This window comes from Pezoporus occidentalis, unplaced genomic scaffold (assembly GCF_034315485.1).
Source record: "Pezoporus occidentalis ecotype Australia unplaced genomic scaffold, CSIRO_AGI_Poc_V1 ctg53, whole genome shotgun sequence".
Classification (NCBI taxonomy): Eukaryota; Metazoa; Chordata; class Aves; order Psittaciformes; family Psittacidae; genus Pezoporus; species Pezoporus occidentalis.
Window position 1 is genome coordinate 294665 of NW_026915866.1, and position 25412 is coordinate 320076.

Consider the following 25412-nt stretch of genomic DNA (forward strand, 5'->3'; position numbering starts at 1 on the left):
AAGCCTGATTTCTTTCAACAGACAATAGAAACAACTGCATTATGATACTCTGTGTTGCCAGAGATTAGCCCTTAAACCATTTCCACATATCAAATCCACTGACCAATCAACAGGCACAGACCACTCTGTGTAAACTTAAAAACCACCAAACCTGTTTGAAATCCCTTGCCCCCAAAATCGCCTTTTAAACCTTGTGTATCTTCAATCTAGCCTCACCAGCCTGGGAGGATGCAACAGCTTTGCCTCATTTTAACACACCACCCCATGGAGTTTGCGCTTTAAGACCGGACGGATGATGCTCCTCCTCCTTAAGGTGCTGTGCTGGCCTTTACCCAAGGCTCAGAAACCTAACAGGGATCACCAGAGGGACTATCAAAATAGGTCCTCTTGTTAAACATGAAATCTGGCTGGCTTGTCTTGAAACTGAACTGGCAATGCTCCTCTGCTGTTAGCGGTACAACATAACCGACACCTCTCCCACACCTCAACCCCAGACCAGGAACTGGGAGCCAAAGCCACTTGCAGCACATGTCTAGCTGTCACTGTATCTTAAATAACTAAATACAAACCGCCAGTGCCGCCACCAGGCATGACCCATCAACTCCAAAAAAGAGAAGAGATGGTCATTATGTCAAGCAGGCAGTTCATGTGCCAGAAATAATGCCAAGTTAATTCTATCCTGTGGCTAATCAAGAGCACAGGTTTGGGCTGAGTGATGTTGCACTGGATTGCATTTAAACCAAATCGGTTTGCAAACTCCTCACAGCTCAGGCACACAGAGAGATGTAGTAAGTGGCAGGCACAGTGGTAAAGAAAAGCAATGTGATGGTAGGGTTGCAGAAGATGTGTTTGCCAAATGCCAGCTTTAGCTTGGGAGGTTAAGACTTCCTAAGTTTAAGAGCAAGTGACCGTATGTGAAGAAAGTCGATGCCAATTTGCACATATGCATTTGGTTATTCTGCCTATGAAGGCAAGTGAAAAATCAACTGGAGTATCCAGGTACCTTTGGAAAAGAACTACAAGCCCTTACATAGCATACATGCCATTAGGTGTAGGGATTGCCAGATCTCAGTCTCCGCTAAAAGACAATCCTGTAGACTCACACTAAAGGTACTTTCTCCAAAATGCCAAGCATAATGGCTAGCATCCCCTATTGCACTGTTTTCTTTTGTTTAGAGGTTGCATTTCAGGCCTGGGACTATTTTCCTCCATCCCTCTCGTGCTGTGCAATTCCCTGAACTGAATTTAACCTTGGGAACCCACAATGAACACGACGCCTAAAAGCTGTAGCTGCACGACCCAAAATAACGGCAAAGGCCAAAGATTTCTGTAAAACCAGGCTGACCAGAGGGCACCCAACCCCTCAGCGAGGGGAACCGCTGCGTAAACGGCGCCGACTCCTCCATCGCCCTGGTTCATGAAAGTCCAGGTACCTTTCACAAAGGTGAGCATTGCTCTCTCCTGGCGGGTACCGCTCACTGCAGCCCTCTCACCGCCCCTCCTACCCGCCTCCGCGGCTCCGCACACTCCCACACCGCTCGCAGGTCTCGAACCCACGAGCTCAGCCCGCACCACAAGACCCGTAAACCCCACCTCCATCAGGTCCCGCCCCCGGGCCTTTATCTGCTCCGCCTCTCGCGCGCGCGAGTCTGTGCCCGCGCCTTCGCGATGCGTCACTTCCGTTGCGGCGCGGGGCAGGTGCCGGAAGTCTCTCCATAGCGGTGTCGGAGTACTGTGGTGGTGGTGTTTGGAGCTCGCCGGCGCCATGGTGGAGGTGAGAGGCCGGAGGGGGTTCGGTTACCTCCAGTGGGCACCTTGTGTGGTCCCTGCCTTGCCGTTGAGTCGTGCCGGGAGGGACTAGGGAGCGCTGCTGGGGCGGCTTGGCGGCTTGGGCCCGTGATGGGGGGGGAAGCCGGCGGGGACCACCGAGCACCTCAGCGCACCCCCACTTCGACCTCGGTGTGAAAACGCCGCTGTGGTGATAGACCACGGCTGTCCCTCTGCCTTCCCAGCCCCTGCCGCGGGGACAGCGAGTGGGGCGCCGGTGTGAAGGCTGCAGGGCGCTGGTTTCGGGCGGGAGTAAGCAGCAGGCAGCAGTTTTGATTTGAAAGACTTACGCCGTATGCGGTATTTGTGCTGGGAAATGGTGTTGTGATTCCCAGCCTCCGGTGACTTACTGGCTTGGTCAGCTAGCCAAAGAAACGGAATCCGGCCTGTGAGGGCTTGGAAGTGAAATCATGGAGAAAGCCACTGGTTTTACGGACCCTGGAATAGTTACTGTGGAGTGAACATCATGCATTTCTAAAAGCATGTAGTGTTGTCAGGAGCATGTACGAAGATGCAGACACTGCTGCTGTATGTAACGGTAGCAGGGCTTTTTACAAAAGAGTGTTTGTCAGAAAATATTTGTAAATGCTTTTTCCCTACTGGGGAGGTGTTGTGTTACCTAGTACTCGTGTTGATTTCAATAGCTGCTGTTGTTGAATAGTAATTAGCTTCTATTATTCTAATATCTTTCTTCAGATATATAAAATTCCTAATCCTACTCTAAATGTTTTGGCTTGGTTTTTTTTCCTACTGTTTAATACCTGGAGATTGTAGGAAAGTATTGAGCCAGAGCAGCAAACTTTGTGTAGCTGCTACTGAGTCAGGAAGCTAATAGCCACTGCAAAATGGGCTGGTAAGTGGACAAACAACTTTGAAGGCAGGAAAACAAAACTTACAGATAACTAAATAGGGAAAGCACTTGTGTAGTGAGTCTTGAAGGCTGGGCAGTGCCAGAAGTTATTTAAGTAGCTTCCAATTTGTTGCCGTTTTTTGTGTGATGTACAGAACGTACAGTTATGCAAAGAGTTTTGGCTTTGTACCTGAGCAAGCAGGCTCAGATTTACAATGATTTTTTTTTTTTTTTCCATTGGGAAGAAAATATTAGCAAGAAATTACTTGTGCTGTTAATAAGTAAAAAGCCTCGATAAATTAATAGCTTTAACTCTGCTTGTTAGTTTCTAGATGGGAATTGTAAGTATGTTTTGCTCATAGTAACAAATGAAAATTATAAAAGGAGAACAAGTTTTGTCAGGTTTTATCCCAAGTTTTCTCTTAGTAAACTGCCATGTTTATGTAAGGTGTCACAGAAACTGGTGATTGCTCTTGTTCTTTTTCTGGTGGTAGTGAAATAAAACTTACAGAACTGTTTTCAGAATTTGTTATTTTATTCCCTGCTTACAAAAACAGAACGTGAAAGGAGGAGGGGGAAAAAGCTTGTACGCTCATGGAGTTGTTTTGTAGATGCCAGTGCAGAAAGCCTGATCAAAGTTTTTGGCAGTTTCCAAGAAAGGGATTGTTATTTTGAGTAAATGATAAATTAAAACAATTAACAGCTGAATGTAATTTTCTAGTTTCCAAGATGAGTAGTGTTTTCTGTGAACTAAACAGTGCTATGTTATCTAATGGGACTGAAGTCTGGAAATTGCTATTTGGTTTAATCTATGTTTCAGTTTTTCATGTAATTATAATCAAATGTATTTAAATGTTCTTTTCTTTCCTCTTAGGAAGTCCAAAAGCATTCTGTGCATACACTTGTGTTCAGATCTTTGAAGAGGACTCATGATATGTTTGTAGCTGATAATGCCAAGCCTATCCCATTAGATGATGAAAGGTAAGTACTGCACTCAGTCAAGTTTTAACCTGTGTTAGCGATTGCTCCATCCAAGTCAGAAGTTCAGAAGGTTCTGTAGAGTTAACAAAGTAGTCTTAAGGGGAAAAAAAATACCATAAAGTAAGTCATATAAAGTCTCTCAGATCTTTCAAAACTTAGTAACAACAAAAATCAGGGTTTATTCAGGATTGTGCTTTACTCTCCCAACAGTCACAAAGTAAAGATGGCAGTCAAGTTACGTACGGAGTATGGCTCAGTATTACACATGCCTACTCTTAAAGAAAACTTGAGAGAGAAAGGAGGTCCAAACACCGGGGATCCTTATGGACACAAACAGTACTCTGGAAATCAAGGTTAGTTTGCTTTTAAGGGTATATTTGTCCTTTCTTTTGTAACAGCCTCACTGATGTAAAATCCAAAGAATGCAGTCCAGTGTTAATCCATTGGTAATAAATGTGGAAAACAAAATACTTTTTTTATTTATTTTTTATTGTTTTGTATTTTTCTTGCTACGGTCCATAGGAGTCAAGTGATTCAGAACAAGGAGGAAATTTGTTTTAACAAGGAATAATAGGCTGCTGTGAAGTTTTTACAGTGATGCATTAGTAAAAAGAGCAAATTTTATGGTAACATTAGTGTAAGCTATACTTGGGTGTTAGAAAGATGAGTAATGTATTTCTCCTTTTTACATATTCATGATGGTCAAGGGCGTGTTTATTTGGTTGGGGTTTGTTTTGGTTTTGTTTTTATTTTGTTTCATAACATTTTTTCATGCTTCCTTTAGCTCTGCGACTATGAAACCAGAAAATTATATTAAATCTGTAGGCTTTTTTCAACCGATGTTTGGTTATATATAAAATCTGTATGTAATAAGTAGATCCCATATGGAAACTTCTCTTCTAAAGAGTGCCAAATGCCACCTTATTTCAGTTAAGATTTCTGTTGGTTTTTTCTCAAGGTACTTTATGTGGGAGTATTCTGAAATATGTTGAGAGATAATGAAAAATCTTAAAAAGAAAAACTTTTTTCTTTTCTGATACCACAGACAACCAGTTGTCTTTACTAGCTTACATTTCAGATACCAGTGCTATTTGTGTACTTGAATTCTTTTCTATGATAGCTGCTACAAAAGGCATCTTTGACAGTATGAAGATTTTTCTCTTGAGAGTCCCTCTTGATAATGGGTATCCTCACCGTTTAAAAAATTATTTTATTTTTTTTACTATTGAGTTTTAGAATACAGAGGTAATTGGAACAAATGAAATTAAAATAAAAAATGCTTGTGTAGTACACTAGAAGTGATTGTTAGTTTCTTCTACTGCTGTTTTGATTTATTTCCTGTTTGAGTACATCATTTGCAGTATGAGATGTAATTATTAATACAACATTTTGTTGCTTTTCAGGACAAGAACTTGAATATTTGATAACTGGCACACATCCATATCCACCTGGGCCTGGTAAGTAAAATTCTGTGTGTGCCGGGGTTTTTTGCCTTCCTGTAACAACACGGTATCCTGCATCCTAGCAGGAGCAGTCTTCCTCTTGCTGTGAATCCGTATCTCATAGTAGTGGGAAATGCAGTGGGAAATACTTTCATGGTATTGATGCAGATAGTTTTGTGACTGATAGGAAGGAGGAGGATCTAGGTGCAGATGCTGTGTCTTCTCACTGAGCCTCAGTGAATATAAGCTTGCTGTGAGGTAGTCATTCATTTCTATGAGGTTTCACCTTCTGTGGTAACATTATGACAAAAATGTTTTAGAAATCTGCTCTTTGATATTGTGGTCCTCTTTCTCTGGGAGACTTTTCCCTGAGAAAGAGACATTAGGTCTAATAATTTGTGTCATTTGGTTTTGTCTGTGCTTGGAAGGGTTATGTTTCTATGTTGTTACATTGGCCATTGCTAATTGTCACTGCCGTTTTATTTTTTTCAAGGTGTGGCTCTGACAGCAGATACTAAGGTACAGAGGATGCCTAGTGAATCTGCAGCACAGTCCTTAGCTGTGGCACTTCCTGCTTCTCAATCCAGGTACTGATGTGTTACTTCATTAACACTTTTCTATGGGGATTTCAAGGCAAAATACTGAAGTCAGAATAGGAGCTACTTTGAGTATTTTTTATGAACTCATTTATGAAATGATTAAAGAAACTACTTTTAGTGTGGTCAGGTGTCATTTTTCTGTGCCCTACTGTTTTCATGGAAAAGAAAAAATGAGGCTTTGTTTGTGGATGTCTTTTACCTTGAGGTGGTCAGTCACAGGAACAGGTTGCCCAGAGAGGTTGTGGAGTCTCCATTCTTGGAGGTGTACAACGCTCAACTGGATGTAGCCCTGCGATAACTTACTGTTTAGTAAAAGAAAGTTGATTCCAATCCATCAATCATTCTCATTCAACCTAGGTTGGATGCAAGTCGAACAGCTGCTGGTGTGGGTGATATTTACAGACATGCTGGAATATCTGAGCGTTCACAGCCTCCTGGGATGTCTGTGGTGAGTTGCACATCTAATGTGAAAAGTATGTAGTATTCACCAGATTTGCTTCTGGATACATTTGTGTGTTGTGTGGAAATCTCCTGACTGACTAAACATAATCAGTGTTGAGATGTCACAGCAAGAAGGCTTTAGGTCCTAGGTAAGGAGGTAAGTTATAAAACATAAGAGTAACCTTCCTTTTGACTTACAGGCTATGGTGGAAGCTGGTGGAAACAAAAATTCAGCATTAATGGCAAAGAAGGCTCCAACCATGCCCAAACCTCAGTGGCATCCACCTTGGAAACTGTACAGAGTAAGTTACAAATACGTGAATATGAACATGCACATAAAAGTAAATGAGTATTTAATGTTCTATGAAGACCTCAAAGCATAATTTTCCTTCTCATTCACAAAAATTAAATCAAATTAAAAGTGATCACAGCTAAGTTGCATATGTACACTTCCTTAAATAACAAAGAGGTTAAATTACGAACATCATTCTATATGGCAAATTTTTTTGTAAACATTGTAAATTTTACCCTTATATTTACTTAGGTGTAGCTGTGTTGTGATAAATTTGTTATAGAGTTTGTTTTTTCTAGTGTGATTCTTTGATAGAGGAACCTAAAGGCAAGGTGCAAAATTTGAAACTGATAACACGTTCAAGAGATACTGTTAATGCAGTAAAATTGTCGCCAGAAACACTTAAAGGCAGTCACTGAATCAGCAAGACTTCTTTTACTTGATATGAAAATGGGGAGAAGAGCTGAATACTTAAATTACAAATTATCTCTGTGGTTTAGATTGGTTGACTTCTAGTCTTGTTTTTTAATTACTCTAATTTGCCTTTTAATTTTCTTAGCCATTCCCCCCAAATCTGATACCATCTTCAAACATTTTGGTGATAAGTATGGCAAAGGAGCTGAGTTGAAGAGAAAATCTCTAAGCATGTGTATCTGTTCAGATCTTTTTAACTTTTCAGGTGCATGTTTGAACATGTACCGTTTTTTCTTAAGGGGCTGATTCTTATTATGAAATTTGAGCAATTTGGTATTTTGTATTGGTTGTGTATTTTTATGTGAATCATAGAATCATTAGGGTTGGAAAGGAACTTAAGATCATCTAGTTCCAACCCCCCTGCCGTGGGCAGAGACACCTTATGCTAAATCATATCACCCAAGGCCTCGTCCAGCCTGGCCTTGAACACTGCCAGGGATGGAGCATTCACAACCTCCCTGGGCAACCCATTCCAGTGCCTCACCACCCTAACAGGAAGGAATTTCCTTCTTATATCCAACCTAAACTTCCCCTGTTTATGTTTTAACCCATTACTCCTTGTCCTGTCACTACAGTTCCTAATGAAGAGTCCCTCCCCAGCATCCCTATAGGCCCCCTTCAGATACTGGAAGGCTGCTATGAGGTCTCCATGCAGCCTTCTCTTCTCCAGGCTGAACAGCCCCAACTTTCTCAGCCTGTCTTCATACGGGAGGTGCTCCAGTCCCCTGATCATCCTTGTGGCCCTCCTCTGGACTTGTTCCAACAGTTCCATGTCCTTTTTATGTTGAGGACACCAGAACTGCACACAATACTCCAGGTGAGGTCTCACAAGAGCAGAGTAGAGGGGCAGGATCACCTCCTTCGACCTGCTGGTCACGCTCCTTTTGATGCAGCCCAGGATACGAAAGAAAGGGTCAACATTATGAATGTTAGGCTTTCCTGACACTGAAAAATCTTATGCTCTGGTATCAGAACTGCATTAGCAATGTTCATCTGAATGTAGCACCATATATAGGCATTTAGATTTTCAGAAGAGTACCGAGTGCTGCATTAGTCATGAATCTTAAATTACTTTTTGAGATTAGCCTTTTTGGAAAAAGCACTTTAGCTCAAAGGAATACATAGGTTTTCTAAATGTGGCAGTAGTGGAATGTGCTCTTCATAAAAATCAAAGCAAATGCCATTTGAAAAAAAATTGCACCAAAATAAACCCATGAAAGATTTAAGATAAGTGAAAAATGCATGCTTGTTAAGGAACACTTTCTTTTCGGGGAGACTGTAAATACAATTGAAGTCAGTGTATTAATTCTACATGTAAACGGTTTTAGTGGGAGTTTGCTGTCAAAATCCTTGCTCAGCATGAAGAAGCTTTTTCAGAAATAAAGCATAGATAGAATGGTAAATGTGGGTTTCATCTTGTCTGTTGTATTTTAACTGATCTCCCCAAGTTTGTGAAAGGTGAGGACCTCAAATAGGTCAGATAAACTATTTCTTAGATTTCTCCCCTGGAAATGCCTGTTTCTATTTTTAGACTAGGAAGAAATCTAGACAGCTATCTCAAATGTGGCCGTGGTCTTATCTGGTCAGAAGAATCCACTTTAGCTTTCCAAAGTATTTCTATCTAAGAACTTTTATTGTTTTAGATTTTTTTAAAATTAACTGTATAACAGTGCATGAAATACAACACCCAGTGAAACCAAATACGGGGTTTGATGTTTAGCTGTTTGACTTCAGAGAAATTAAAGAGACAAGCTGCTGTAAACAAGCCCTGTGTTGGTAGAGCTTTCCTTATGAGATCTGTCTCCAGCATTTTGTTACCAGAAAGCTTCTGACGTATTATCCCTTATTTGGGGAAAAGGAGGTGGTGGTATGCTTTAACAAGTTCTTATATGGCAACATGATTTAATAGCTAAGATTTTATATAATTGTTCTTTATTTTTGTGTAAGTGGTATGAAGCAGCAAAAGGAACTTGTGCTTAAGTCCAGTCTTTCTCTGCAAAGCCTCAAGTGGTGAGCCACAGTGTTATGGACTGTCAAAGGACTTGAAAAAGTTGCATATAGGAACAGGATCTTTCTGTATTGCAAGTTCCCAAAGTCTATATGACTTCTAAATTTTCGTTAGTTTCTTCATTTAACTAAAGTAGAAATCAAGCTCTCTTCAGATCTAATTTTACATTTGACTTTTTGGGGAGTGTATATTTCCTGATGAGTACAAATGAATTCCAGTGCTGAGAAATGAAAGTTATACTGGCAGATGTATGTGTATTATTTCTGATTTTAAAAAAATGTATTCTTTCTAAAGGTTATCAGTGGTCACCTAGGCTGGGTGAGATGTATTGCAGTAGAACCAGGAAATCAGTGGTTTGTTACTGGCTCTGCTGACAGAACCATAAAGGTAAGAGGCTGGAAGAAATTGCTGACAAAGTTGGGGTGGGGGTGTTTAGCTTTTTGTTTTGTTATTTAAAAATGTCTTCAGCCCTTGGAAACAACTTCTTGCAACTCCTTGTAGCATAACTGCTTGCAGAATAATGAACTGCAGAGCAGTTTTTTTAATTTATTACCTAGTCATAAAGGATTTGTGGAGTACTACTACTTCTTAAGATTTCATTTATTACATGGTAATAGCTGGAGGGCAAATGTCTATGTTACTGTAAGTTTTGATTTACAGTGCAGCAGGGTTACTTACATCTGGGCTGTTTACCCAGACTGTTACTGGATAGCTTTTACCTGTCTACCTCAAAATCCCTATTTTGATGCAGATCTGGGACCTTGCTAGCGGCAAATTGAAATTGTCTTTGACGGGGCACATCAGTACTGTGCGAGGGGTGATAGTAAGTGCAAGAAGTCCATACCTCTTTTCTTGTGGAGAAGACAAACAAGTGAAATGCTGGGATCTTGAGTACAATAAGGTAAGCTAGTTTCTTTAATTTGAATTAATTGGTGGTGTCAAATATAAAAATCAAAGCATTTAGAAAATTCTTTCAAATATCAAGTTAGCGTGTGTGCATTTTTTTTACTCATCTAGGTTATTAGGCATTACCATGGTCATCTCAGTGCTGTGTATGGTTTAGACCTGCATCCAACAATAGATGTACTGGTAACGTGTAGCAGAGATTCAACAGCACGAGTAAGTATAGCATTGTTACTTTTTAATATCTTGGTATGTCAGTGTTTCAACATCTTCCATTTGTAAAAGTTAACATGAAATCAAGATGAAAATACTAAGATGATTTGTTTTAGCTTTGTCTTCCGTTGTTGATAAAACTCAAGCCTGAATACACAAAAATGCAGTGTCACTTTAAGATAAGGTTTTATTTCTTATAGTGGGTAGACCTCATAGTGTTTATATAGGATTGCTTAGCATTTAGAAGAGTAGTATGGCTTTATGGTGACTTCAAGTTATTTGTATGTCTAGAAATTCAGTGGCAGGCTTCCTGCTCCCCTTGCAGTTTTCCAGCTGAGGCAACTGTGTAATGAACTGTTGGATGAAAAAATACAACCTAAATACTTTTTAATCTGTAGAACTATGGCAAGGAATTCATGTAATCAATGACAATGCCTAAGATACATTGAATGTGCACCTCTTACTGACCTCTGACATACTTACTGTGAATTCATAGATCTGGGATGTAAGGACAAAAGCCAGCGTGCACACACTATCGGGACACACAAATGCAGTAGCAACAGTGAAGTGCCAGGCTGCAGAACCACAAATTATTACAGGTATGGTGGGCTTATAGGTTACTTCACAAGTAACATGATTGAAAAACCTAATAATTTTGGTATGTGCTCATTAATTATGTGAGGTTCATAATGCAATCCTTGTTAAGTTACTTAGTTTCTCTTATTAGTTTTCTGTTGAAAATAGTCAATGCTGTGGTTATTTCATACTGTTAATTGTATGTTTAAGCAAATATAGATGTACATTGCTTGAATATTTTTCTGCACTTTGTTTCTGGTGTTTACATTTTCTGTTGTACTATGAATTGAGGCTTGCCTTCTCTGTGATATATCACAGTTCTCCCAAATTAAGTTAAGACGTGTCTGGTACCATGGTAAAATATTGTTTATCTTCTTTCCCATTGCATAAAAATTCAGCTTTGCTGTGTAACTTAGCTCTTAAATTTCAAACTGTGTAAAAAGACCATTACAACCCAGCATCTTCTTCATCTAGAGAGGCATTTAATAGCATATTTTTGTAACAAGCATAGTGTTTTTGTCTTTTTTTTTGCATATAAGGTTTTGGCTGCCTTGTCAAAATAATAACGGTGATAGAATCAGTATGATGGTTTCTACTACTTTTTGTTTTCATTGTAGGCAGTCATGATACTACCATACGGCTCTGGGATTTAGTGGCAGGAAAAACTCGTGTTACTTTAACAAATCACAAGAAATCTGTTAGAGCAGTAGTGCTACACCCAAGACAGTAAGTTTTCCTCATTCTTTTACACTTTCGCAGTTCAGAACATTGCGTGGTGACAGAAAGCCAATGTGAGTGATGATTTAGAGTGGTAGGGCATAATAATGTGGAAAAACTCGTGAGCTTAGAATGCTGTAAAAAGTACGTATATCAGTTCTCAAATACCTTTTACTACATTGATTGTGCTCCCCAGGCATTGCTGTACATTAGCAATCCTGAGAATGTGTTACATCCCACAGAATTTCTTATGTATGTGCCTTTGAAGTCATTGAAATCAGTGACGCAGTAAGGCTAATGATAAAGGTGTAACTAAATGATTGTTAGCAGAAAGTGAAGTCAGTTTGTAGAATGGTGCATGTGTGAATAATGCTAAAGGAGACAGGGATTAATACAAAGTGGGGGTTTTGAATATGTGGTTCTCTGCACAAAACATTCCAGTCTAATTGATCTTAAAAAGAAACTTCTTGAACTTAGTCTTTGAAGCAGGTGTTGTTGGAAGTGTTCTCAATTTAGATGCTATATTTTGATGCATCAGCAGTTGCCTGTTTGAATAAATACACATTAAAACAGTGCAGAAAAGGAATTCAAATAGAACTATAATACTTCACTTGTAATATTTTAAAATTCTGTCAATGCAGAAATTCAGAATCTTTAATATTAATAAATTCTGACCAATCTGTGCGTCTTAAAAATTGTGATGGTCTTACGCTATGCCTTTTAGCTGTACCAGAGAAAAACCCTAATTTTACTTACATTCTGAAAAACAGTCTGGTTTCAGATTTGTCAGTTGTACCTCTTTGGAACTAAACTTGAACAGTTTTTATCAAGCTATAGCAGCTGTCAGCCTAGTATTTTTTGTATTTTAGTATTTCTGTTTTTTTAAAAAGGTCTAGTTCTTTTCCTAATTATTTTTTTAGTTGAAGGGTATATTAAATAGACAGCAAATGGCTTAGACGTTGTGTCAATTGAAAATATTCCTACAGGGTTTTGTATGTGCTACCCAAGTAACAGTGTAACTCCTTGCACATGTTAAAATGAGGGAATTGCTTGTTTTAGGGTAACTCGGTAAAACAAGTTCTCTTTCATAGTTCACTTTTTTGCAGTTCTTTATCTTTGGTTGTATAGTTTTGAATGACTAACCAATAGTGGGATTTTTTTTTTTTGTTTCGGGTTTGCTGCTTTTTTTTCCTTTGGTACCTTTGCTGAGGGTGCACTTAAACCTGAAAATTTGCCAGAATAACAATTGAGAAGAACTTAGTGTGCATTTTTAATATTTGTTGGCATATTAACACTCTATATGGCATAGGATTAATAAATTTTAGGTAGTCTATGGAACAGAAAGAAAACAGTACAAATAGGTAATTCATGACGTCATAAATTTGCTTCATTTTATGTGAAGTAAAAATGTCAGAAAAGCAGTTTGAAGTAACTTTGAAGCTAGCATTTAACAGCAGTTTCAGTGAAGGATGTCTGCTATACCTACAGCTGTTTTGAATTTCAACATACTGTGCTTATTTTCTTTCAGTTACACATTTGCGTCTGGTTCTCCAGATAATATTAAGCAGTGGAAATTCCCAGATGGAAATTTCATTCAGAACCTGTCTGGTCACAATGCTATTATCAACACACTGGCTGTAAATTCCGATGGTGTTCTGGTCTCAGGAGGTAAAAATGAGAAACAAATGCTTGTATTTCCCCTTTACACTCCTCTACAATGGCTGAAGGTCCTTAGACAAAGATGCTAGCTGAGATGTCCTTTATCTGGGCCTATAAACGTGCTACAGCATACAATTTCATAGTCAGTAGGGCCACTTTTATCTTCTTGGATGTTACCGAGCTGCATGCACAAAAATGTATTTGAAGTTACTTTTAATGTGCTGCAGGGAAGAGGTTTCCTCTTCTCACCTGGCTGCTTGTGCAGGGCTCCAGATTTCATCTTCTGTGATCTCCTGATGATTAGAATTCCCTCAGGAGTGGTGTGGAAACTGGGAGCTGCCTCAGAGACACCAGGTTCTTTAGCTGCTCTCTGTTAGTAACAAGTTGATGCAGTGAGAATGGGTAGAGCATATAGAAACATCTTGCCCAGGCTTGCTGTACCATTTAAATGTGAACTCTTCCTTGGTCCTTATGCAGCACAAATGGACTGGTTCTGTTGTCTTAAAGTTTCCTGCGCACGTTTTCTGATGTTACTTTGATTGTTCGAAAGATTGGTGGCTAATCTCCAAATATTACTCTGAATCAAACCCATGTTTACTTAGCAATATTATGTGTTCAAACATTCAGAAATTAAGAAACTAGTCCTTTGGCTCCAGTGCTTATGGGAGGATTTTATGTCTATTGTGACACATGGATTTAATTTTTTCATTCAGAAGGTTCCAGAATTTAATAATCATCTGATACATTATTGTTAGAGGTCTGTGAGCCCCCGACCTCTTGGAGCTATTAGTTTGTATTTATGTATCTGTGTTGGGGTAGCAGAAGAATCCCAAATGCTTACTGTGGCTGATCATGAATAATTTTATGTCAGAACAGTTACCTCATTGTAGGTAGCATTTTTCTGTATATTAGTTACCCAAGCACTGTACTAGAATTATTTTGTTGGAATTACTTAAACCGTAGTTTGTGAAATTTGAGTTCTGTGTTTGTACGAGACAAAGTACATACATAGATGTCCAGTTGCCCGCTGGGTTTAAACCATGACAGTAGACTTTCTTTCAAAAAAAGCTTGTCACTAAAAAAGCTTTTAGAAATCCCAATAGGAAGGTGGTGTGTTTTTAATGTAGATGTTGTTATAAACAGGGAAGGAATAAACAGTGTGGAAAAAGAAAGTGCTAATTTTACAGCTTGAGAGCTGAGCTCTAGAGTAACAGTTCAGGATTGCATGGGAGTTTAAACCCAAATCTCTGAGGTCCTAGAGCAGTTGCTTAATTACGAGATTGTCCTGGGAGAGCTCTAGCAGAGGAAAGTGAATTGAGAGGCCAGGCTGTGGTGTTCCACATAACTTGCAGAGCATGAGTTTTCGTGTCTCAGTTTTGCTTGTCTAACACTTTGGGTAGTTGTGAACAAGGAGAGGACTCAATTCACAGCATCACACATGATAGCTTAAGATGTGTTCCATGAGTTTACATGATAGTTAAAAAAAAAGTATGTGTGTTTGTAACCAGAGAATAACAAGAAAAGTAACAATGAAGCTACACTGTGGAAATAGATTTGGTCCCTCTTGGTCTCATTAGATACAGTATATCCTGTAGGCTAGGGATGTGGATAAGATGGAAATGTGCTAAGCAGGATTTGGAAGATAGCTGATAGTAAGTCACTTTACCCTGATTATGTTTTCAAGCATGTATAAATAAGTTGATGCTGAATTAAAATAAGTTGAGGTTACCTTAGGAACTGTAAAAACACACTTCTTAGTTTGTTTTGGTTGTGTTTTTTTTTTTTTGTCTAGCTCATAGCTGTGGAGCATTTTTTAATAGATCTGTTTTGGTTAGATAATGCTTTGGGAGGAGAGGTTGTTTTTTGTAACTGAAAAATTCCTTTGAGATCATCCTTGTGAATACAGAGTTCAGATTGCTATGAATACGCTGTAGCTGATGACAGTAGCAGTAATACTGGCAGTGGTTTGAACTGGATTTGAAATAGAACCTCTGCAAACATTAAGCTATTTCCCATTACCGACTCCTTAATATCTCTAATCTGTTTGACAGGATGATGTCTGTTCAACTTTAGTTGAGCTACTGAACAAGGAGCTTGATACTGAGAATGCCAGTCCTTGCTGTGCTTCCAAAGCACCTTGCTTCAGTGTCCATGTGATGTAGTGTGTCATCTCTCTGGGTTATCTAATACAAAGCTGGATGAGATTCTGAGGAAGCTTCTATCAGCCTTAAACAAGATCAGCCTTTCTTAACTAAGAAGGAAACCAGTACAAAATAAGGAAACCTTGTAGGCTCTACTGAGCTGTTCTGCGTGAATGTTATAGCTGATGTATTAATTACTTGTTCATGATACTGTTTTTAGAAAACTAGTAGAAATTAACTGGTTAAAAATACTGTTTCTTTGTTTTAGCTGACAATGGTACAATGCATCTTTGGGACTGGAGAACTGGATACAACTTCCAGAGAGTACATGCAGCTGTGCAGCCAGGCTCTTTGGACAGTGAATCAGGAATATTTGCATGTGTTTTTGACCAGTCAGAAAGCAGACTGCTAACTGCTGAAGCTGATAAGACCATCAAAGTATACAAAGAAGATGATACTGCGGTATGTCAAAGTGGCTTTTTAATGTTATGCAGATCAATAAGAGACATGCACAGACTTGTGTAATCAATTTTATTGAAGTTTGGAAGCAATATGTTTGCAATAACATTAAGAGGACAGTAGCTAGTTTCTGCACTCCTAATTTTTTTATTATATGCTATAGTACAAATAAGTGTCAGGCCTGTCAACTCTTCTGCAGAAGTCCTTTGTGATGAGGCTTGGAGAAATCTTAATACAATGATGCATACTGCATTTTAAAGCCAGTAGGGGACTGTGTGTGTTTGTATTGATTAAAACATGGGAATTTGCAAAAAGATTACATTTGAAAGATTTATTGTACTTCTGTATATGATTTAGATTAGTCATTTGCTTTGGCAATTTCTAGAGTAAATAGTCTATTTTTAAGCTGTTATTCTCTAATCCAGATCCATTTACTAATAGATAAGACAGTAGATTATTATATAGTTTATCAGCGTATGTCTTCGATATAAAGGATATAAGGATTTTCATTAAATCTTAGTATTTTTGCATTGAATTAGGCTTGGAACAACTCTTAGGTCTGAAGGAATATGCACTATTTTATCCATTTTGTGACTGGGCAGAATGTAGACTCTGGCATCAGCCAGTACTGATGTTAATATTGCTGGAAGGACTGTCTCTGGAATTCATGTTTTTATGCTTTGATCACTACAGTGTTGTTCCTGAAATGCTACTGGCAACCTGTTTTTTGTCCTTGTTGCAAAAAAAAAAAAACAAACCCACAGAATAAGTTTTGTCGTGTACTTCAGACATTGGGATAATGTTCCATATGGATAAATTAATTCCATAGTAGATTAGGTAATTACAATGTTACATATGTCATAGAGTATATATGCTATGTGAGTAATTTTAAACTAAACCCTAATTACAGGTGAATTTTGTGTTAAAAAAAAAACCTTATGAGATTTTTCTTTTTTTCCTTTAGACTGAAGAAACTCATCCTGTCAGCTGGAAGCCAGAAATTATCAAGAGAAAGCGATTTTAGTGCAGCAGGATACTTATACTATAATTTTGTTTTGGCTTTCCTGAGAGCATTCAGTCACATTTTGTTCTGCCTAGAATAGCAGAGCAGGAAGTCAGCTAAGTCATCGCTATTTCAACATGTTTTATAATAAATCTTATTTCTCTTCCCTTTTGTATTTTTGTTTTGGTGTGATCCCAGCAGACCACTTGCAGCTGTTAACTTTCTTTCTGTGGAGCATGTATAGTTCATGAAAAGGATAGGTGTGCAGGTGGTTACTTTTTTGTATGAATCTGCTGAGTGTAGGTCTAAAAATATTTTGATGAGCCAGGTTTTCTAAAAGACCTTTACTTGACTCCAGAAGTTAATTGCAAGTTCATGCATAGAAGCCATGTACTGGGAATTTGTTGATTGACACTTTTAGATTTTAGACCAGTATAGCTTACTGTACATATGCTAATTGTATACTGCAATGAAACGGTATATATACTAAATTACAGAGTAACTGTAATCAAGAAAGGAGGAGGACAGTATAATAATGATGTAGTTTACCTTATAAACTCAGCCACTGAGCATTGCCAGTGCTGTATTATTGAGTGAAATAGATCTTCAAAGTGTTTCTTTCCTTAGGAAAGCTTTCATATGCAACTACTCATTTCATTTCAGAGTGGACCTCCTATAGGAAGTACCACTGTCAAATCATACTGTTCACCATCGCCATAGTGTTAGGACCAGTTGACTTTCTTTGTAAACCACCTGTTTGGTTTTTTCAGTTATCTAAAGTATATATGACATTAGAGTACAGTTAACCTTTAAAACTGAGGTCTAAGAGGAAAAGCTCTTAAGTCATTCCAGCCTTAATTTTACATGTTGCTGTCTCCCCATGATCTTCTGAAGGAATTTAAAATATTTCTGAAAGATAATTTGTCCTCCTGAAGGGACAAATCTTTCATTGTGTTTACAAACAGTCACATAACATGCAGTAAACATAAAAGCCTCCTTGCTACAACTTTTCTGTGATGTATGTGATGCTCTGAAGCGCTTTCTATTCATGGGGGAGAGAAGTGTTAAAGCCATCAAGCCATCCAGTTGTTGGCAACTTTGCTAGCAGTTTTAATAGGTGCAGCAGCAAGTTTCATGTTGGGTAGGTCCTGAGAATTGTTCTGTGGCCGCAGCATTGATAGCAAGGAGTTCATAGTAATTATTTCTGTTCTCTGCCAGTCTGACTTTTTTCAAGCCTGGAATTAATGTTGGAGAAATGACAGTTACTTGCAATGTAACTTACAAAAAGCTAGTAAAACTAAGTGTTGCTTAAATTACGAGAATTTTTGTCTTTTTTATGGTACTCAGGAAGTCTTGTACTTATAATTTGAATGTTTGACAATATCATTTTAAGGGAGTCCATGCTGCATAAATACCTGATTTTTGGTTGACAGCTATTGTCTGAAGCATCTTTACAAAAGAGAGAGGGCCGTATTTGGTATTTACAAGTTGGATTAAACATCTTTTATTTTGATAATTTGATTTTTTTCTAGATCTTTATTACAGCTGTTATAATTTTAACTAACATAACAGGGGAAAACACAGATTGTGACTTAGATGTATTTTGTATTATTGCTAATACTTCATTCCAGAAACCGATGAATTATTGGCATTACACAGAAGTTTCTTGCTCACAGTGAAATCCCCTGAAGGTAACCAGAGTGGAGAGGAAGAGAGGAATAATGCACTTGAAAAGGGGTGGGATTGTGGGCGGGATTGTTGTGAGGTTTTTTGGTTTTGGGGGGAGTTGTTTTGTTGGAGTTTTTTTTAGTGTCTAGTGACAATTTGGAGTCAGGAAGGGGAAATCAGAGATTTTGGCTTACAGTTCCAGCACATCTCTTCTCCTTTAAAAACTGCATTTATTCCACTATCACTTTGAAGATTGATCAGAAATTCTCCTGCAGAACCTGTGCACAGGGTAAATATTTGGTTTGCAGAAAAGGCTACTCACTATTGTTTAGAGTAACACTTTTGCTTTTTGGTTCTATAATATGTTGTTCCAGTTCTAAATGTCTTTTTTTTTTTAAATTGTATTCTTTAACATTTGATTTGCATGTTCATTTCCATCCCAACAGTGTTTTTCTTCCGCTTGACAGTAATGTGAATAGCATCACATATGTAGTATTCATGACATGTCTAAATTATTGGATTTCATTTAAGTTCTTCTCTAGTGCAAAGTGTGCCTGAATTTATACACATATATCTGTTTGTGGAGGATACACGGTGATATTAGATTTGTCCGTGTAAGTCACAAGGTAAAGCAAAATAGGAGGGTCTGGTCCACTGGATGTATTGTCCATGATTCTGGAAAGCGTCACACTGCAATGTCAGTTAATAGGAGCCTAATCTCAGAAAACAATTGTAATTTATTTCATAAAATTTTGTTGTCTTCTGTATATGATTAAATCATACACATTTCTACCACAAACCCTGAGTTTTGTTTTATACTCTACATAATTGCAGAGAAGAAAATGTTTTTTTTGTTTGTAACATAATTCAAAAAAGTGTAACTGGTAAAATTGAGAGTTTTTAAGATCACTCTTTGGTGTATACTGAAGCTTACAATGTAAACTATGGAGCTACAATGCTGCCATTTGCTGGCAGCATGAAAATTGTGCAGAATGGTATGTGTTTGGCACCTTAAAGACCTACAGAAGTAAATCTTTAATAGCCAATTTCTTTTTAGTCCTGTTAGATAAAAATTAAAAGCGCTATGCCGGATTTAAGTGACAGCAGTTTAGCCATCAATAAAGCCTTCAATACAATATGATGTCTTTTTTTTTTTTCTATGTCGGGTTTTGTAGCTAGAAGAACAGAAAATAACTGTGTATTGAAAGTTAAAGTTATTTAGGATTAAAATGGACTGTTTCCCACAGTACAGTAACAAATACTCCTGCAGATCAACTGTAATGGAGAGAAAGCATTGCTAGCTATTTTATGCACAGCTTCCTATTTGCATGAAAGGATTAGCAAAACAAATGCAGTATTGTTCATTAATTTTTCTCTATAGTGTTTAATTTTGGTATGTTTATGGGGAACAAATTAAAGGGGTATTTCTGTCTGTGGCACATAACAGAAAATTTTGTTGCAGTGAAATCAATGGGAGCTTAGCATTAATTTTGACTTTTTTTTCTTTTTTTTTTCAAGTCAAGATTTCACTCAGTGGGGTGCTTTGGTTTTGATTTTGTTGTTTTCAAGTGAGTTGGAGAAACCATCAAGTCTGGCACATCATGTATGTAAGTACCCGCACAAGGTGCAGGGTTTTCCTTTGTGCACAAGATGCATCATTCTTTTTTAGGTGGGGCTTCAAAATTATTAGTATACCAAAGAAAATGGTGAGGATTTGGAAATTGATGAATGCTGATAAGCCTGATCAGCTGAAAAAATGTCAGTTTGCAATTTTTCTGTAAATTTAATACTAGATTAGGAGGCCTTGAAGCTAGTGTAAATATGACTTTCTGTGGAAGCTGTTCCATAAGCAGAATATGCAGGTGGTGAATCACTTCATTTCTTTGAAAGCAGGCAAACAGCTAAAATGAGCTTGGAGGCTGCATGAAGAGGGAGAAACGCTTCTTGACTTTTTTTTTTGTCTGTGGTTTGAAAACTTGTCAGACAGGGAGCTGAATTTCACTGGTGGTCATTTGGGTCACTTCTGGAAAACTCCATCTGATGCTACTTTAATGGCAGCAGCTAAGAAGCAGCTTTCTGGCTTAGTAGGACAGAAGCTGTCTGAAAACTGGCAAAAAAATGTTGAATGAAAAATGCATGGCCATCCCCGTCTAAAGATGATTCTTCCAAGAAAAGTATCAGCATTTTTCAAGTCAGTATCAGTACAAACACAAATTTTGATGTTGGAGATTACTTGAGAGGTTGTCCAGTAAAATGATCTAATCAGCATAATTTTCTCATTAATTAGTATCTATTTACAAATTCCTGTGAAGCAATGCTTGGGTATTTTTAAGGATGTGTGGAAAACTCCATGGGATTTGCTTTAAATGGGAACTGTGAAGTTTCTAGGTGTGGATTTGCTTTTTTCAAAACATTCTCTTGAAAATCTTTTCCATTATTTTGACTTTAGGGATTTGCAGGGTCAGCCCTTAGGTGTTAACTATTTTCCTATTGCTGCTTGCATTGAAACTGTAGTATTAGCTTTGTAGGGTTTAGTTTTGAACTTTGAAGTCAGTAACATTATAACTTCCTTCAGGTGCATGTTGTCACCAGGCTTTTGATAGTCTTTCTTTAGGTTTTTGTTTTGAATATAATAAGTACACAAGCCTCAAATGTGTATCTGAAGCATGGATTAATTGGGGCACTTTCCTGCAAATTAGACCTCAACAGTACACACAATAACTGAGCTAATTGTCTTCAGGTAAGGAAGACTGAAATCACTGACAAGAAAACTACAGCTGAAAATGAGAAATCTTAAGCTTGCACAGGCTTAGAAAAACTTTATGCTGCTGGGGTTTTTATTTTCTTGAAAAAAAAACCACACCTTGCACTTGTGCTTGAGAAGTGCAGGTAATGTACGTGGAACACTTGTTTCTGCCAACCCTTTTTGCTTTATTTTTAGGGAGAGTAAGTGTCCCTGTAAGACACTTCACCTTTACTCCTTCTGCTGCAGGAAAAGCTCTTCAGCTTTTTTTTGGATGCTGCAAATGTTTGAGGGTTTGTTTGGGTTTTCTTTTCAGCTGATGCATTGCTAGGAGGAGGGCTGAAGGGTTAAGCCCTCCAGAGCAAGGAAAAATCAATGCAAGATCAATATGAATTATGGATACCAAGGGCTACACCTAGAGAAGAGAGAGACCTCCTAGAGACCCAATAAGAAAGAGCTGTAATTAATGGAAATCTCTCAGGGAGGTGAAAAGGACAGTGGAAAAACAGAGTAGAGGAGACCAGAGCTATGACATCTGAAAGAAAGTGTTTGAAAACATGCTGCATTTACCTGTCAGGCTGGAGGAAAGGAGATATTTCTGGATTAGATGAATGCTGTACGGGTATAAATGAAGGAATGGGAGAGAACAGTGTGCTAGTGTGGGTGCAGGCAGTGGTGAAAGCGAAAACGTGAGCACCTGAATGCAAATTCATTTGGCAGCAACTTGCAAATGCATTTCTGAGAAGTGTTGGCATTGCATGTATCTGCATGGTCCAGGTACCCTCATGCTCTGAAGTATAACGTATACCTTAGAAAATTCTGTGGCACATGAAAAATTGCAGAGCAATGCAGTGAGGAGTCTGGAGGGTTTTGCTGTCACAATGGGATTTTTATAAAGGAAACACAAGTGCAATTCTAAACAAGACCAAAGAGTAAAGCGTGAAGAGTGAAACCAAAGTTTGCATTGTGAATAGCTTAAAATACGGTGAGACTGATTTTCACAGCTGATTGAGTGTAAGGATTGCCTTACAACACTTGAGTGTGCTTCTTTCTGACAGGCCAATGGTGTGCTGTAGAATGAGATGTGACTCTAGCCATGGAGATATCATGCTGACAGGATGCATTGCTGTTGGGAGACTATCATGTGATAAATAAGGGTGTAGTGTATGCAATCAGAAAAACTTTTGTGCTGCATCCAACAGCGCTTTTCTTAAATAGGAAAAGACACTACGAATTGTAACATGACTTAACTGTTTCCAAGTAATCCCCTTGACAAGCAAGCTTCCTGCATTGACAACTAGAGATCTGCTGTCAATAAAGCAGCAATATAGAGTATGAATAGAAAAATTCCATACAAAAATTTGAACATGGATTCAGCTGCCAGATGAATCAAATTTCATCTCAAAGTATATTAATTCTTTCCTGCTCATTCAATTTATTTTCTTCCCATGCAACATGGTAATGAACATGCTTCTTTCAAAGAAAGCTTGGCAGTGCAAACCTACAGGGATCAATCAGTTCTGTTAATGGCTTTGTTCTATTTTGGAACTGAAAACCCCAGTGAAGGAGTTTTATTATTCCATGTTGCTCAAAATCAATGTGTAACAGGAAATTCAAAAGTAACTAGCGACTTGGAGTCATCATGGTAGCTAAATGAAATAGGTAAAAATGCTTGCTTCTAATTAAAATGAATGTAGTGAAATGCAGTGTATTTCTCTTCCTGAGCGAGTCTATTTTGTTAATTTATTTCTTAATTTGTAGGTGAGCTTTTAAATGTCCTTTAATCACATAAGGGGAAAGAAAACTGCTCCTGTTGTTTCTCCAGCTTTAGCTGTGTAGGTACATGCAGTTGCCAGGTCAATGATGCAGTTTTTCTCCAGCCATTAAAATGGGATGACTGTGCTTAAAACAGCACAATGTGTTTCAGACTTTCACACGCCGAAGAAAAGTTCCAGATGCTTTGTAGCAACATAGCCCTGTGGTCTGTGGCAGTGCGTTTTGTAGTGTTCTCTCCCACAGGTTTCAATTTCTACTTGATTTTTGGTTTTTAAGGTGACTGTAGCCTTTAATGGGGAAAACACTGCTACGAAATTGGAAGCTATCTCTAGCCTGTATCTCCAGCCTGATTAATTATGACCTGGTAACTCCTTTTATTCCTTTACCCAAACTTGTTCTGGTCTTCTTCCATCAACAGCATCCCCATGGAGCCTGCAAGATCCTCAGCTGTTCTGGAGAGCTTCACACTGTCCAGTTACAGTGTGCAGTGCTATGGATTGCTCTTCCAGGTGTCCACATGGCTCTGCCTCATTATATCAAACATGGAAACTGAACTATGTGGTGGGAAGTTGTTCTTGGAGATGAGGAAAATATTGACTGGATAAAACCTTACTTTCTCTCCTGATATGCAACCTGATGTCGAGAGGTGACTGTTCTCCCTCCATCCTCCCAGTTCTTACCCCACTTGATTTTTCTCGAGGTATCCTTCTGGTGCACAGCACACTGTGTATAACATATGCCAGTGGTTGCTAGCAACACCTCACAATGATTTTCCTAACAAAATCTGACAACAGTTTTCACATTCTTGGCAGAATAAAGGCAAATGGTAAAGGCTAAGACTGAATGAGATGCATGCCATGGAAACCTAAACCAAATTCAGAAGCTGTTTAAGTAAATCATATCTGTAGGCTTTTTCTCTTTAACCTCCTGTTCTGCTCAGCATCATGCTCAGTTCCAGTTTATTGGTCTGAGCTTACTCTCGGATAAGTTCAGGCTGACTAAGCTGAGACTGTCCCAGCAGATGCTTTGTATTAGTTCAGCTGAGTGGAAGATGAGGTGGAGAAATGCCCAAAACTCTGCTAGTGAAAGGCTGTCTTCCTTGTGAGGTGACAGTGTCTAGCTTTTCTCTGTTTCACAAAGTACTCTTCATTTCTTAAACACTGTAAATAGTTGCTATGAATAGTGTAGTAAAAAGACCTAATGTTGCAGGTAATACAGGTCTCTAAATTATGGACAGAACTTCTAAATTGTCTTAAGATTGTGGGCACCAGAATATCCCAAGACTCACTATAACATGATATCTCTTACTATAAGGAAACAGCCAAGAAGCCACTATCAATTGTAGTCACAATTAGGAAATGGGAGAACTTTCTGCTCCTTAGAATCTGCATCTCCAAAAAAGAGAAAAGCCTGAATGTCGGAAGGGGTGGTGGGGTATGTGTGTGCATGTGTGTTTAGAAATGGAATGGCCAGAGCATAAATGTCTGTGTGCTGTAGTGTAAATGTATGCTTTACACCCTGTTTATACTGAGGCAGTTCATTTGAAACTGATATCTGTGTGGAGAGGTGAACCTTGCATGTGAAAAACAAAACTGGTGATTATCTGCAGGGGACACCTTACAATTAACCACCAGGAGCCAGCACATGTTAACATAACACAGCTGTTGTAACTCATACCTAAGGGCAATAGCGTGTTTTCACACTGCCCCAGTTTTAAGGCGTATCAGTTCACACTTTTTTTAACTTGGTGTGTTTCTCTGGTGGAGACAGGACCAGAGGAATATGTGGTGGAATTTAGGAACATTGCTGTATGGAGGATACGCTTTGCCAAGAACAGGAAACCTCATCCTCTTTCATCTTTTCTCTCCCATGGGTTTTATTGAAAGGTTTTCCTGCACTTTCTCACATGCAGTTCATATAATTTCCTCAATAGAATGGGAAGCAAATCAGTATTAAGCAAGAGAGGGTAAAAGTAAAGTTCCCTGAGACTTGACGTGGGAAAGATTAAAAAGTATTAGCTTAACTTTTTTCTGTTGATAAGTGGATATAAAGTAGATACAGTCAGCTAAGCCTCTTGCAAAAAATGCGTTTGATGTCTCAGCTCTTAGAAGGCACTTTCAGTGCTTTCAGATTTCCTTAGGCTGCTGTAATTTCACCCTGTGCCAAGGCTGATAAAGGGTACCAGCGCAGCAGAGTGAAATTCTGCTTCCCTCCTTCCTCATCTTCAGCCTGCCTCTCCCAGGGAGGTGGTGAGCAGAAATCCAGCCACAACCCAGAGCTCTGCCCCTTCCTCCAGTCATACCCAAAGCCTCTTTGCCTCTTACTTGTTCATGAGCACAATAAAAGAGTAATCTCTTATTTCCTTCATGTGCATCAGAGACCATCATGAAGGTGAGTGTATTGCAGGGAATGAATTATTTTTTCCTCTTTGATACTGAGAGATAAGAAAGGGATCTCCTGCTTTCTCTTGTCTGAAAGCAGCAGAAGGATAAAAATAATGCTGGTGATCTATCATATACCACAACGAGCACTGAGTGTGGAGTTATATTTTCACATGCTTTTTTTCCAAAGAGTTTTATTTTCTTTTCAATTTTGTCTTTGAAATGGGACTGGGCAGCATCACTGATTAACTCCATTGGA

At 38.5% G+C, this 25412-nt stretch overlaps 1 protein-coding gene across 1 annotated transcript; it reads left to right on the forward strand.

Moving 5' to 3' along the window:
- Positions 1-1640: 1640 nt before the first annotated feature.
- PLRG1 (pleiotropic regulator 1) lies at positions 1641-16751 on the forward strand. The gene is made up of 15 exons (XM_062637470.1): positions 1641-1774; positions 3552-3658; positions 3869-4011; positions 5062-5115; positions 5594-5687; positions 6057-6147; positions 6341-6442; positions 9209-9301; positions 9666-9815; positions 9932-10033; positions 10527-10629; positions 11224-11332; positions 12852-12991; positions 15392-15585; positions 16547-16751. Exons 1-15 carry the CDS (start codon positions 1766-1768, stop codon positions 16604-16606), a joined length of 1551 nt encoding a protein of 516 aa, XP_062493454.1. The 5' UTR covers positions 1641-1765; the 3' UTR covers positions 16607-16751.
- Positions 16752-25412: the final 8661 nt, after the last annotated feature.

Excerpts from the sequence above, each read along its gene's own strand:
- PLRG1 (XM_062637470.1), top strand. Across the intron at positions 3,659-3,868 it reads ATCCCATTAGATGATGAAAG|TCACAAAGTAAAGATGGCAG; the intron begins GTAAGTACTGCA and ends CTCTCCCAACAG. Across the intron at positions 9,302-9,665 it reads CTGCTGACAGAACCATAAAG|ATCTGGGACCTTGCTAGCGG; the intron begins GTAAGAGGCTGG and ends ATTTTGATGCAG.